This window comes from Gavialis gangeticus, unplaced genomic scaffold, assembly GCF_001723915.1.
Source record: "Gavialis gangeticus isolate Ggan-Ray unplaced genomic scaffold, GavGan_comp1, whole genome shotgun sequence".
Lineage (NCBI taxonomy): Eukaryota > Metazoa > Chordata > Crocodylia > Gavialidae > Gavialis > Gavialis gangeticus.
This window is the reverse complement of record NW_017729008.1, coordinates 29,277,829-29,292,474: the sequence shown is the minus strand read 5'-3', so window position 1 is coordinate 29,292,474 and position 14,646 is coordinate 29,277,829. Positions and strand designations below refer to the sequence as shown.

Below are 14,646 nucleotides of genomic sequence, written 5' to 3'. Positions count from 1 at the left end.
GTGGCGAACAGTGATCACCCGCAGGCGGTGCCTTTTTGCAAGGGGTGCATTGCCATGCTCAGGAACCCGTGTGCACCGCCTACACATCACTAATGGCTGCACTTTCTGGACACTCTGTTTCCTGGAGGACTTGCTCTATGTCTGGAAAAATCTTTTTTCCTCTTCTACATTCTGCCTTCCAAAAAGTAAGGAAGAATTCTTATAAGAATTTCTTAAAATGTCTTCTTTGTGGGGTGTATAGTATGTGGGAAAATATGACACCTCAAAAGTCTGGCCTAAGTCATTGTCTTTCCACATTTTGCTCCTGACCTGGGCGTACATCTGTGCATAGCTCTTTTTTTTAGAGCCCTTTAATTGCATGACTGAAAAGGCCGCTGAAAACAGTAGTAGGGATTTGTTTAAGCATTTTAAGGCCAGGGGCTTCTGCTGGGATTTTCCAAGAGTTGCCAAAGATTGAAGTTATCTAGCAGACCCTAGCAACAATTGGCTTCTTATGGCCTGCAGATTTCATGCCATGGATCAATTTTTTTTTTAACACAGCAGAGATGTTTCCCCTACCATTTTGCTTGTTTTTATGGGCCATTAGAATACAGGGGATAAATATTTATTGAGCTCCACAGCAGAGAAATCTTTCTGGTTATAGCAATTTGAGAGCTAAGATGAAGGGCTGAACTATGGCTTTGAGGGATGCTGGGGGAGATGGCTGCTCCCACATCTAGCAAAAGGTACAGTGGAGGTGATTTTAACCTCTGTTAGACAGTTTCGTAGCTGTGCTGAATTGGTGCCCTTGGAAACAACCATATTGTGCGGGCCAGAGCGCTCTACCTTGCCCACCATTGAACTTCAGTGGTTGCTGCTATCTCCTTATCTTTGATCCGAAGGCAGAAGATTGCTCTGTCCCTCGCTGTCTGAGTCATTAAGGGTCTCTCTGCATCACCTCTCTAGCCTGGGTAACATTTGCAATGCAGATGCAGTGGTACAGTCTTCAGCTTAAACTACTGAAGTGCCAGCATTCCCGATGAGCTTTGTGTACCACACGCTGAGGTCAGTGCTGCGGCATTCTCACTGTGATGACCCGGGCAATTCTTTTTTGTGTAAAAATATTTATTTTTATATATGTGTGTGTGTGTGTATATATATATATATACACACACATACACACACACACACATATATATATGGATACACATATATATGATATGTATATGATATGCATATGTAAATAAATATAAATAACTCCACTTCCAATACTCTGTCAAGTGGCCCATGTGGTTCACTTGGCAGCTCAAAGCACATGAAAAACCTATTACACAGTTTTCCCTGCGTATCTGTGTGTTCGCACACCCATCTCCATACCCGTAGCCCCACCCACTGCCCTCCTCAGAGGGTCTGCTCCTGAAAAAGTCTATGCCAGACCCTTGTCCACCAGATGAGGTCTGTCATTTCTTTCCTGTCCTCCTGCCTTCCTGTACTACCAGTACATTTCACTTAATGCCATTTTAATACAGTCCTCGACTGTGGGGTCTGAGTGGACCCTGACAGCTTGCTTTGACCAGTTCATATCCAGCTTCAGGTATGCATTGTGGAAAGCCAGGTGATGAGGACCCAAGCAATCTGATCACAGCCTTCTTGGGCATGTGCTGCTACCATAACTCCTAAGTAAGGTTTGGTTCATAGGCAACGTGTAGGGGGGGCACGTGCCCCTCCTGAATTTGGCTGCCGTTGAAGCTGCTGCCAGCTTCTGAGGGCAGTTGCCACTCACAGCCCACCCCCCATCACCACTGACATGGCCAGTGGTGTCTGCAGACGGTCCCTGCTCACTGCTATAGTGCCCCCCCCAGTCACGGGAGGCACCAGTCATTCATGGTTTGGTCAGACCTTTGGAGAATGCTGGCAAAATGATGGAGAGCAAACAAAAAAGCTGCGAGACTATCAAAGTGGGGGTTTGTGCAGTGCAAAGTTTATGCAGAACTTTAAACACTAATTGTTCAGCCCCCTTTTAATGTCTACCTTTCTCATTTATGTCCTCTCCTTTGTTAGTGGGAGAATCTGCTTGACTGCCTGCTGCCCAAGCTTCAACTGTTGTAAGCGTCAGAGTTTAGTTACTTTCAAACAATTTTCCCCACATAGCAGCCCAACAACACTAACACTTGATACTCAATTTTTGCAGGCCACTTTGTAAAGATAAGATTTTCTTGTGAATCATTCACCTGGAAATCCTTTACCTTCCACGTGACACTCTACCCATTTTCATGGTCCGTTGGACCATTACAAAAGTGTATATAAGTCACAGTGGTAGAATCCTTGAACTACAGAATCAGATCATTTAAAAGAAGAAAATGTATTTATCTTTCAGGAAAAAGGTACACTTAGAGCAGCATAGCATGTAAAGGTACAGTTATATCAACCCCTCTCTCTTTGTACACGCACATAGGTAATATAACTATATATGTATTACATATATAATATAGAAATTGGTCTAAATGTGCCTTTATATGCTATATTGTTCTGATTCTGTTCTAAATCTACCTCTTGCCTCCAAAAGAACCACAAAAATCACTTGACTTACATGTGGAGTTGACATAATTGGGCTCCCTACAGTCCTGACTTCATACTTTGGTTTTTTTGGTCTTTGCAATAAAAATACAAATTCAGAATTTTTTTCAGTGCAATTTTGATGGAAGTATTTTTAGTCATTTAATTTTTTTTTTTATGTCTTTTTCTCAGAGGCCCTGGCTGGACAGTTCTGCATGCTGGATGTCACTGGTGGAAGGGGCAGTGGCCGTGGCCAGGTTGCTGCTAGTGGTGGCAGTACTGAGCTGGCAGGGGCAATGGGTGTAATCTTTGTGCCCCGATTCCCTAACTGGGTGCCTGATGCAGGTGCCCTGCTCGTCACCCCTTAGTTATACTCCTGCTTTTTCTTGTTTATTTGGCTCTCCCATTGGGTTTTGGAAGGAAGTCTTTAGCTATAATTATCTACTTGTATTCAGGGAAAACGCTGTTTTTCCTCAAACTGAACCTGAAAATTTGAAGTCAATTTATACAAGTGTAACATAATTGCTACAATATGTTATGTGTATGCAAAAGTACACATATGTATATGCACATGCACATTTAAATGGATACTTGCATTATGTGTATACCTATAACAAACAATATAAACAGGGCTCTGATGATTAGAACAATTTTCCGGAGCAGCCAGCTTAAGTTCCGAGAGGTTACCCTTGAAAACCCTAGTTCCCCACATATTCATTTAAGGCCTAGACAGCACCTAATAGTGTGCAAAAACTGTTGCTACCTGATGGGGTTTTAGGTGGCTATGCTGAAAAGAAAGCATGCAGTTAGAGGCATTATATTGGTCAGATGTGCATTAAGCGGTTTGTGACAAATGCAAAGAAGCATTGGGACCAAAAGAAAAACAAGCTGTCACTTCAGAACTGATGGAGGAACATTTTATGTCTGTTTTAAGAGATGGTGTGGGGTTATTGACTTTTTCTTGGTGTCCTCTGGCTTGCATGCTGCCAGTGAGAAAATATTCTCAATGATTTATTGGCTATGGATTGAAGCATAGCTACACCAGGCATAAACAAGATGATAACAATTGGCTGAGATCAGGTTAGATGACAGCCACTTGGCGTTTTATGAATGGCTCTTGCACAACTTACAAAACCATCTAAGAATAAATCCACTCATCAAAAACACTTGAAAATGGTTGGCCCTTTAAAATGTACCTTTAGAATGTATAAAGATTTCTCAATGGCATCTGTTTAAAAATGATGTTTTTAAATTAGTTATTGATATTGAAATAATGAGTCCTTGCTTTTCTCTGAGCTACCTCTCTCCAGTTGAGAGAAGGCAGAACTGTGCTTTTGGCTAAGATATTATGGCCTTTCTTTTGTGGCCACTGAGGTCCACGGGGCTTTTCCCACTATTTTAACAGACACTGGATTATATGTAATGTGTCTGTTCTTAACCACTTTCTAGGTCTTCCCAAAATCATGCCAAGACCCATCAAAATAGAGATGTTTCAGTTCATCATAGGAAAGCATCTATTTGGAGGCCACTTTTATAACCATAGAGGAGCAAGAACTGGCAGGGCTGACTGCTTTGCTTTGTCTTTGTATTTATCTTTGTTATGATGATTTTAGGCTGTGTGTTTTTCATAAGATTGTAGACTGCACAAAAGCACAGGATACACTTTTTCAAGCTAATACAATAATAGAAAAAGATGCAGTAAGGAAGAGGGATGGCAATCTTCATCAAAATGCCAGACCCATACATTTGGTGCTGCTTGGTTTTTGGTTTTTTTGCACAGCCATTTTATCCACTCTTTCCAAACAAAGAATAATCTAGGATGAAGTCCTGGCAGAAATATCTCTTTGAATGGAAACCATTTTTTACCATCTCATTTCCACAGTTTGATGTAAAAACTGCAAAGACTGTCTTATACTCTACATACAGGGCACATCTACATGAAAAGCGTGTTGCTACTGTGCAATAGCCTGGGAGAAGTTCTGTGCAGCATCTGGACTGCACAGTAACAACTGCACAGTCCAGCGCACATGTAGATGAGCCCACATAGAAGCACACATGAGCATGCAGCAGCTCTCATATACAGGTATCTCGGTAAGTGGCCAGATTCCCTTCCAACCCTAGTTTTCTATTATTCCTGTATAGTTGGGGATGGTCCTGCTTTGAGCAGGGGGTTGGGCTAGGCCTCCTGAGGTCTCTTCCAAACCTAATTTTCTATGATTTTTATGATTTTCAAAGAGCTGTCCGTGTTCATGCTGTCCACGTGTTTACCCTGAGAGTTCATGGGTCCAAGGAAAATCTGGCCTCATTAGTGAGTGCTAAGCACTTCAGAAAATTAAGTTCACATGACCTATTTAAGGCTAAGTTTGAGGGGAGATCAGTTATTTGTTTGCTAAAATTTGGGGGATCTAAGTAGAGACACCTTTAAGGCATCTCATTTACAGATGTTGTAGCTGTGCCTACATGGTTAAATGTTGCTGGATGGGCTTACTCCAGAGTAATTTACTTGGAGTAAACCCACCCTGGGCAGGCATCTATCTATACATGTACCTGTTTGGGAGCAGATTTGCTGCTCCTGGCAGCAATCTGCTCCACCCCCCTCCTGTCTTGCATTGGCTTCCTGCAGCAGCCAGGGGGAGCTCTAGGCTCCTCCTGGGTGCTAGCCCAGGAGCTAGCAGGGGTCAGCGGGGGAGAAGACAGCTGTCTCCTGACCTGGGCTGGGAGCTTTGTCCCTGTCCCCAGGAGCTGCCTGCTGCTTGCTGCAGGGCTCTAGTGGTGGAGCTCTGGCAGGGACAATGTCCCCCTGCCCTGGCAGCAGGGAGCTCCTGGCCCTGGCTCCCCATCTGGAGGCAGGGGGCTTGGAAAGAGCTGGGTGGAGGGGAGGAAATCCCAGCTCCCTGTCCTGATCCACTGGTGGGGCAGCTAGCAGTGTGCAGTGCTAGCTGCTCCACTGGCAGATTGGGACAGGGGGTTGGGAATTGCCCCTCTCCTGCAGCTTTTTCTAAACCCTGTGCCTCAATCACTTGATAGGGACACGGGGCTGGGAAGATGATGCGGGGCTGGGACTTGCCTCTGACTGGGCGAGCACCCAGCTAGTAGGCCTGTGCAAATAGGAAACTATTTGATTTGGGTTTGGATTTGGCTCATTCGGATCCCAGCAATTCAATTTGGAACTCCGAATTGGTTTTCTGATTCAATTCAGCTGAATCGGCTCTGAAGCTTCAGAGTTGATTCGGAGATTCGGCCATAGGGTGTAATGGGGAATCAATGAAATATCTATAAATTTGTTGTTTTTTGTCTTAATCAGATGAAACTTTCAGGATTAGTAGCCTCTGCTGAGAGCATGAAGTCTACCAAGGTTCAAGGAGATAGGTGCAGGGGTTCGGGGGAAACTGCACACCAAATTATTGAAAGCAAAACTCATGTCGTGTGTGTGTTAAGCCACAGCAGGGTCAAAACTGCAGGGATAGTAGTCCCTGCAGGGGCCATAAAGTCTGCTAGGTTTCAAGGATATAGGTGCAGTGGTTTGGGGGAAACTGTACCTCAAGCTGCAGACAAGCAAAACTCGTGACATGGGTGACACTGTGTGCGCTAAGGTGCAGCAGGGTGAAAGTTGCAGGGAGGGTGGCCCCTGCTGAGGCCATGAAGCCTTCCAGCTGTCAAGGAGATTGGGTCGGGGGGTTCTGGGGCCCTGCACCTCTAGCTGCTGGCAGACAAAACTTGTGTCATGGATGCTTATGCAACTGTGTCTGTCTTGGGGCACAGTCAGGGGAAACTACTGCAGGCCCGGCTGCTAAGCCCTGCTGTAGCCACAAAGCCTGCCAGCTGTCAAGGGGATCGGTGCAGGGGGGGTTCTGGGGCCCTGCACCCCTAGCTGCTGACAGGCAAAACTTGTGACATGGGTGCTTGTGCAACTGACTGTCTCTGTCTTGGGGTAGTTGATTGTCTGTATTGATTCTTTCTCCTCCTTAGTCTGTGGTATTGTAGGTGTTAATCCTTGCTTGTTAACTCATTATCTAGTAGCTACTAGCTAGCTACTGTGTATTGAGTTGGGCCCTGAGTGAAGCATGACTGATTGGTAACACAGTAGCTTAGCAGCCAGGTCTACAGTAGTTTCCGCCCCCACCGCAGTGCCCCAAGACAGACACAGTTGCACAAGCACCCATGACATGCATTTTGCCTGTCAGCAGCTAGAGGTGCAATTTCACCAGAATCCAGAACCCCTGCACCTATCTTCTTGACAGCTGGCAGGCTTTGTGGCCTCAACAGGGGTTATCAGGCCTGCAGCTTTCACCCTGCCGTGCCTTAACACACAGTGTCACTCATGAGTTTTGCTTGTCCGCAGCTTGAGGTGCAATTTCCCCCAATCCCCTACACCTATCTCCTTGAAACTTGGCAGGCTTTGTGGCCTTACCCGGGGCTAGCATCCCTGCAGTTTTGACCCTGCTGTGGCTTAATACACGTGACATGAGTTTTGCTTTCAAGAATTTGGGGGGCAATTTGCTGGAACCCCCTGCACCTATCTCCTTGAAACTTGGCAGGCTTTGTGGCCTCAGCAAGAGCTACCACTCCTACAGTTTTCACCCCCCCTCCCCCCGTGGCTTAATACCCACATGTGAGATGAGTTTTGCTTTTACGAATTTGAGGGGAAGTTTCCCAGAACCCCCTGCACCTATCACCTTGAAGCTTGGTACACATTATGCTCTGAGCAGAGGCTACCATCTCTGCAAGTTTCACCTGAATCATCCAACAGACAACAAAATTATAGGTATTTCATTGATCCCCCATTATATCCTATTGCCAAATCTTTTCTGAATCTTTTCTGAATCAATTCAGAAAGCCTAAAGCTTCCAGTGATTCAATTTGGATTAATAGATTTGGCCTCCAAATCATCCAAATCATCTCCAAATCCAAATCATGGTCTGAAGCTTTGCACAGCCCTACCAGCTAGCCCTGGGCTGTGCAAGGAAGTCTGGACATGTAGTCCAGAGCTGATTGGGGACTATCTGAACTGGAACAGTCCCCAGTCAGCTCTAGGCTGCACTTGCAGACTTTCCTGTGCCTCCCAGGGCTGACTGGGAACTGTCCCAGTCAGAAACAGATCCCAGCCAGCTCCAGGCTGGGTGGGGAACTCTCCCCATGCAGGGAGCTCCCTGCATCTGCTCCATAATTGTGATCATGGAATGAGGGCAGAGAATTTGCTCCCAGCCCCCAGCTCCACAATTGCAGAGCAGAGGCAGGGGGACTTGTCCCCACTCAGGTTCTGGTGGTGGAGCCCGCCCCGAGGGCAGGGAGCAATCTCCCACCCCTGTTGCCCAGCTGATTGGGAGCAAATTTGCTCCTGATCAAATTTGCCTACACATGCTTTACTGTGCAGTAATTACTTGGCAGATAATTTGCTACTTCCATTTGCTGCTGAGTAGAGAAAAATACTGCACAGTAAGGGTCTGCATGCGTAGATGGTGATGCTTACTACACAGTTGTTTGCTTTACTGTTCCATGAAGTGTCCAGTGCAGACGCGCCTGGTGAATATTGTACCAGGCCCCTGTCTCTAGCTCAGTACCTCAAAATAGAGGCATACCTAATCACTCTTCATTATTCAGATCATATTCCAGTGTCTGAGTATGCACCTTCCCTGCAAGCTGTCCTCTGTTTCCATCCTCATCCATTTCTCCATCCTTGTCTCTTCTTGTGTTATGCTTGTGTAATTAGTTTTCCCAATGAGACATGCTGTCTGCTTACCCCTGTGAACAAAGTGTCATTTGCTCACTTCTCTGACTATTTTAGCTTGACAGGAAAAAAAATAAAATCAAGGTGACCCATTTTCCTAACCAACAACAACCCCAAACGAGGAACAAAAGTGACAATCTGTCTAGGAATAAGGTTGGGTGGGGGGATGGGTGTGTGTGGGGGGGATGCAAAACAGATGAGCTGTTTTTGCACAAATGCACTGATTGATAACCCAGGTCATGGGGCTTTTGTAGGGTACAGCTCATATTAGACACATCCAGGCAGTTTTCACTGTCACTTACATGCATGACAGATATTCTCTGCAGTTGTTTATGACTCAAAGCCTTGTCTTGTAACCCAGGCAATAACATCCACTGAGATTGTGCTGCCTGGAGGACCACATCCTGCCATCATGGCATTTTGACAGGAATACTCCAGGGCAATCGTCCCCACCCCCATTCTTATGAGAGTAACAGAGGACTGTGCTTCTGTGGACATCATGCAATATGGTTTTGATTAAAAGCCCAGTGAAGTCAGTGATACCCTTTCCAATGACTTCAATGAGCTTTAGTTCAGGTCACCCATGCTTCTCTGATCAAAATGCCATGGGATATGAACAGGTTTGTTTTGTTCTCACCAGACTTGAGAGGAACAATGTTTCCGTAGGGCACAAAGACAATCCTATGACGTTTTAACTGAGATGAAAAGGACAGGCCTTTCCTAGGTTGCATTCAGCCCTTGAGACTTGAGATTAGATTTAGAGCATGCATGTTTCACTCTCCTTGAGCATCAGTACAGCATTAGGCATGCAGTGCTTAGGTGACAGGCTCTTTACTTACACTGGGAGTAAGTGGTGCCAGTCCCACTAACGCTGAATCGGTTGAGATGGAGTCTGTGAGTGACCACGTTCTTCTGTGGCTGGAAGAGGATGATGTGTACCTTTGGTGCAAACAAGCATCCCAGCACAACAAAGCCACTCAGGCTCACAGAGATGCACATGGTTGTGGTCTGCACCTAGAAGAGAGTCATCATAAAGCGAGAGTTGAGTTATCAGATGTGTGGCAATGAGCTAGAGTGCCTTGCTAACCAGATTGTGAATGAGGTGCTCACTTCGGAAGTCACGACTTCATGGCTCTTTGGTTTTGATTTCTATAGATTTCTTGTTTCCAAATTCACAGCCAGCCCTTCTGAAGGTTTAGCTATGACTATGGCTTAAGGTTAATGAGCTGACTCCAAAACCTACTCTTTGAGAAGATTCCCCATGACCAGTGCCTGCTGCATGTTGGGATATTGGACGGCAGTATGCTCTATTGTGCCTGGCATTGTTTGTTTCTGCAGATTGTGATGCAATTTGCTTCTCTAAATCAGTAGGAACAAAAACCTCCTCTCATCTGAACAGCAGGGAGAACCTGAAATGCAAAATACCAGGATAGACATGATACCACAGTAGGAAATGAATTTAAGACTTATATTGGCAGGGGCTATCCTGAGTGATCTACTGAACAGTATTGGTAGTGTTGGAGTATATCCTTTATTGAACAAGGTGCATGATTGGGTAAAGTTATACAGCTTTCAGATGTAAGGCATTCTTCACCAGGTCTGAGCTGATAAGCTTTTGAATGCAACACGTTCTTCATCAGCTCAGACCTGATGAAGAATGCCTTGAATTTGAAAGCCTGCATAACTTAATCTCAACCATGCGCTTGGTCCAATAAAGGATATCACCCACAAAAATCCTTTGCCTGTTGACCCATCTTGCCTTTGACTTCTACATTTGTGATTCACAATGACTATAACTAAGGTCCAGAGGGTCCCCCTTCTAGTCCACATAGAAAAGCAGGCCTACTTGACTGTATCATTTCAGATCTGGGTACAAGGAAAATAATGTTTCCCGCAAGAAGAAGCAGTCTTCTGTGGAGCCATAGGGGGCAAGGGATATGCTGTGCACAGTGGGGGTCCAGAGTTGGCTCTGAGAGATGGCTGTGCCACACACAGAACCAGTTCAGCTTAAGGCCTCTGTTCTGGAAAGGAACCCCGACTAGCAACTCTTTGTATCCATGAAAGAGTCCTTTGACTCCAGTAAGACTGAGTTACCATAAAGCTTTTTCATACAGGTCAATCTGGGAGACAGGGGGTTGGAATTTTCTGGGGGTAACAGCCCTTGGGCCAACACTTCTTGGTGCAGCTTTGGTGGACTTGCACTTTCTCTCCCTCCTGGAATGGTGTCCTGCACGAAGTGGGGTGAAGAACATGAATTGCTTTAAGGTGGAACTTGTTAAGTTTCTAGAAGGGGGTAGTATGATAGGATTGGGATGTTCTTGGAGCAGAACGTGCCATATGCTACTTAAACTAATCAGCATCCTGTCGAAGGGGCAGAAAGGACTCTTGGTTACTGTGTAGGTTGCTTGCATATATGGGCAGTCTCACGCTCTATGCCTTGTGTTGGTTTGAGGAAGAAAATCCTCCCCTCTAGCTCCTTGAATACATTATTTGGCTTCTGGTTTTGATTTTTTTCTCCTTTTGCTCATGGGCTGGACATTGGCCATGGCTAGAGGTAAGAAATTGGCTAAGGTGAGCTGGACTTAATGGAACAGAGAAACTTCTCAGGTGTCTTATCCAGGCCCCTTAATGCTCATGTATTTGGGGTTAAACTGATTGCCAGATTTGGGTCCAGTAAGAGCTTTTCTCCCCAAGGCAGATAAGCAAGGGCTGCTGGAGTTTATTTTGCCTCCCTTTGTAGGCTGGACGTGGTTCATTTCCTAGTACCATCTGAGCATATTTTACCTAACAATTTCCCTGCCAATACAGTTGACAAGTTATTGATGGGGGCCTTGTCTCTCCTACTGTCTTTCTGTGGCACACTGTAAGGTTTCTTGGGCAGTGCTGTAGGACAAGGGCTGGAGTGGATGCTCGTGTTGACCCTTCAGATAAATGTTTATTATGCAGCAGCCCAGTGCTCTGCATTTGCAGTCTCAGTTGCCCAGGAGGTCCCTATATTCCTTATGTTCCCTCTCTCTCTCTCCCCCCCACTCTCTCCCTGTTTGTCATAACCAGCAGATAACCAGATGCTAGTTTGCTGCCCCAGTTTCAATTTAGCCTCTACACTTCTGAGCACGTTCTTCAAGTTAAGATGTTTCATTAAACTGTCTTAAAATCTGCTACTTAATCTAAATTATTGCACGTCTCTGGGCAGTTCTGCATTCAATTCCATTCAACCAGTCCCTGGAGATTAACTCTCTTGTGTGGGAACATGTCTCAAGGCTCCATTGTCAGAAATAATTTTTGTAAAACAAAAACTAGTGTGGAGAATGGACTTTGTCATTGTATACATTCACAGAGCACCTGGCACAATGTTAATGGGTCATATCATTACTGCAGTTGTATAATTAATAACAGCCCCCTTCAAAAGAAGCACATTGCAAGCTTTGCTTAGGTGCCATTGTAAGGGACCAGAGAAGAACTTAAATGGCCACAGAGTGAACACAAACTCTTCCTATAAGTCTATTCTCATGTTTTTCCTCTTGCTCTATGGGCATGATGCTGAGCTCATTGAAGTCAAGAAAGGATCCCATTAAAAAAAATCAGTGTGTCTCTGGATCATTCTGTATGTAATGGAAACCAGATCAGATATCTTGTCTATGTCTATGTCTTGTCATAGTAGGAAAAGATTAGCATCAGCGTTTCGTAGAAGCTGGAAGATTCAGGACTTTCTTTACGTGCCTGTCTCTCTACCAGTTGAGGCTATAAAACTAACGTGTTTTTGTCTGAACACACTATAGACTTCAACTGCTGCACATAGTGCAAATTTGTAAGTGATTATTAAATAACACCTGGCCATACTGTGCCATTGATTTTTGAAACAAAACTGCTTGCTGAAATCAATGTAAAGCACCACTGCGTGAAAAATCAATGCTATGAAATAGTTCATTGTTTTGTTTTGTCCCCCCCCCTTAGCCTTCCCATAAGTTGTGATGGCATAAGTATGGAAGTCACATACTTAGCAAGCATAACTATGCCAGCTAAAAACCTACTGTTGGTGCAGTAACTGTGGGGAAAACTGTTTTATTGCTATAACTTATTCCACTTGAGAGACTGATTTAAACTAGTGATTTACAACTCTTCTGCCAGTACCAATGATTCTTCACCAGATAGGGGTTGCTGGAAAAAAAATTAAGAGTAGATGCAGCCTTAGTTAGTGGAAGGTTTGTTTCCGCCATTGAGACTCCTATTATTCATCCATTTGTTTTACTTACTTTTTTCAATTTTTAAAATGTACTTATTGCCACCCTCTGTAAATGTCTCCCCAGCAGGACTCCCTTCTCCCCCCCAGTTTTCAAGACTCCTAAACAGCATTCAAATATAGTGCTAACCATTTTTCATTACCTTCATCATGTTTCATCAGTAGTTTTTGATACCTGTTTCTCAGTGAGCAGCTCCAGTCCTAAGAGTAACTTCACCACTATTATTTTACAGCAGAATGGAACGAGGAGAGTATGTTTCTTCAGTTCATTCAAAGATAATGAATCAATAATTTTCTAATCTATTCATTAATCAGCAGATTAGAAGATACATTTATATTGAAAATGTTAGTCTGCTTCAGGGAAGCTGACGGGGATACAGGGACATGCGCAGGACTTGTGCTGAAGAGTGTGCCCAGTGATGTGCCCAGGTCCCTGGTTATCAATTAGGGGAATGGAAGATAGATGGAGGTCTCATCACTCCCTCATGTGTACTGGGTACAGACACCAAGCCAGGCCATTGAGTCACCTAGGCTTGCAATAGACATTGGACTTGAACCTGTAAGCTTAGGCTGGGATATATTAAAAAAAATCTTAAAATTGACTGGCATGGACACGGGGAGGGGGTTCAAAAAGTACCAAAAGGAGTTAGAAAACAAATCCTTTCTTACACATGAGTCAATGGGAGTTGTGTTCTTATCACACTAAGTGCTTTTGAAAATCCAGGCCTCTAACCCACTTAGATTCAATCAGTAGCATAACTGAGGGGGACACAGGCAGGGTAATAACCCTAGGAATGGACTTGGGGTGGGGGGCACAAAAATAGCAGCTGTCATTGTTGCCTGCCTACTGGCACTGCTGCTGGCCTGCCTCCTACTGCTGCCCTGTGTGCCACCACTGCTCAGGATGCAAAACTGCCCAGCTACGTCTCTGCATTCAACATATGCCTAAACCCCTTAGGCTCCTCTGTAAAAAAATCCCAGTCATACGTAATGAAGTTGGGGTGGTGGAAAAAGCACCTCTTAGCTAATCCTGCTGTTTTCAGGCATATATCACTTAGCATCCCCACTAATGAGAAAATCTGCAGGGATGACCCTTGGAGCTATCTCACTGCTTGCTGCTTTTAGTGTGAGGCACTGTTCCCCAGCGCCTTGCTTAAACTTTTGCCTCCTTAGTTTCGGGCCATCGCTCCTTGTCCAAACGTCTCCTGAGATTGAATAATTGCTTTCCCTTTTGTTACCGTGAATTTATTTATAGGCTGTCATCCTGTCTTCCTGGGGTTTCTCTTGTCTAGACTAAATACGTTTAGCTCTTTTAGTGTCACTCTGTGGATTTTGCCACGCCATTTTTGTTATCTGTCCTTGTAGGGTGTTTAGTTCTTCAATATCTTTCCTAGGTTGATGGGGGTGGGGAGGAATTAGAAATGTGCCCAATATTGTGGGAACATCAAGACTGTGTCAATAAAAGCCACTATGTACTCTCTTGCATGACAGGACCCACCTCTGAGGACCGTTGTGGTGCCTCCACCCACTCTGGCCTCTCAGACTACTGCCCGGTCCTCATCGGCCACACATTGTTGGAAAGTAAATGTAGACTAGGGAGGCTGCCCTCAGAGTACCAGGATGCTCCCGGGGAGCATCCTTTTGCCCTGCTTATCATTGGGCGGGCTTGTCTGGGCCCAGTCTCTACCCTGAGCAAGGCATTGCTCTTCTTGACTGGCCTCAGCCATGGCACTCTCCCAATCTCTCTCTCTACCAGGCCCCCTTAGCCTTGCCTTCATCCACTGGGCCAGGCCCTGAGCCTAGTAACTAAAAACACTTATGGTGCCTATAGACGAGCAGCAAGGCTGCTCCAAGGTGCTGTAATTACAGCATGTCAGAGCAGACTTGATTAATCGATCAATCGAGTCTTCTGGAGCATGGTAATGACCAAGCTCCAGCAGCCTCCAGCATCTCATGTATCAGTGTCCCTGCAATTCAAAATGGTGGCAGAGTAGCTTTATCTCAAACTTGTTTGAGCTTTAGATAAAGCGCCCCGGCTGCCATTTTGAAGCATGGGGACACTGATGCACAAGATGCTCTGGGCGCTTTAATTCAAGTGGCTCTTGGAGCGTTTCTAATTGAAGTGCTCCCCCTTCCCCACTCT

General features: G+C 45.1%; 1 protein-coding gene across 1 annotated transcript in view; it reads right to left on the bottom strand.

The window, feature by feature from the left end:
* The window catches only part of GRM3 (glutamate metabotropic receptor 3), a 190,869-nt gene that overhangs the window by 10,569 nt on the left and 165,654 nt on the right, over positions 1 to 14,646 (bottom strand). The window contains exon 5 of the mRNA XM_019509511.1: positions 9,103 to 9,277. Coding sequence (XP_019365056.1) covers positions 9,103 to 9,277 — 175 coding nt within the window. The remainder of the gene's footprint in view (positions 1 to 9,102; positions 9,278 to 14,646) is intronic.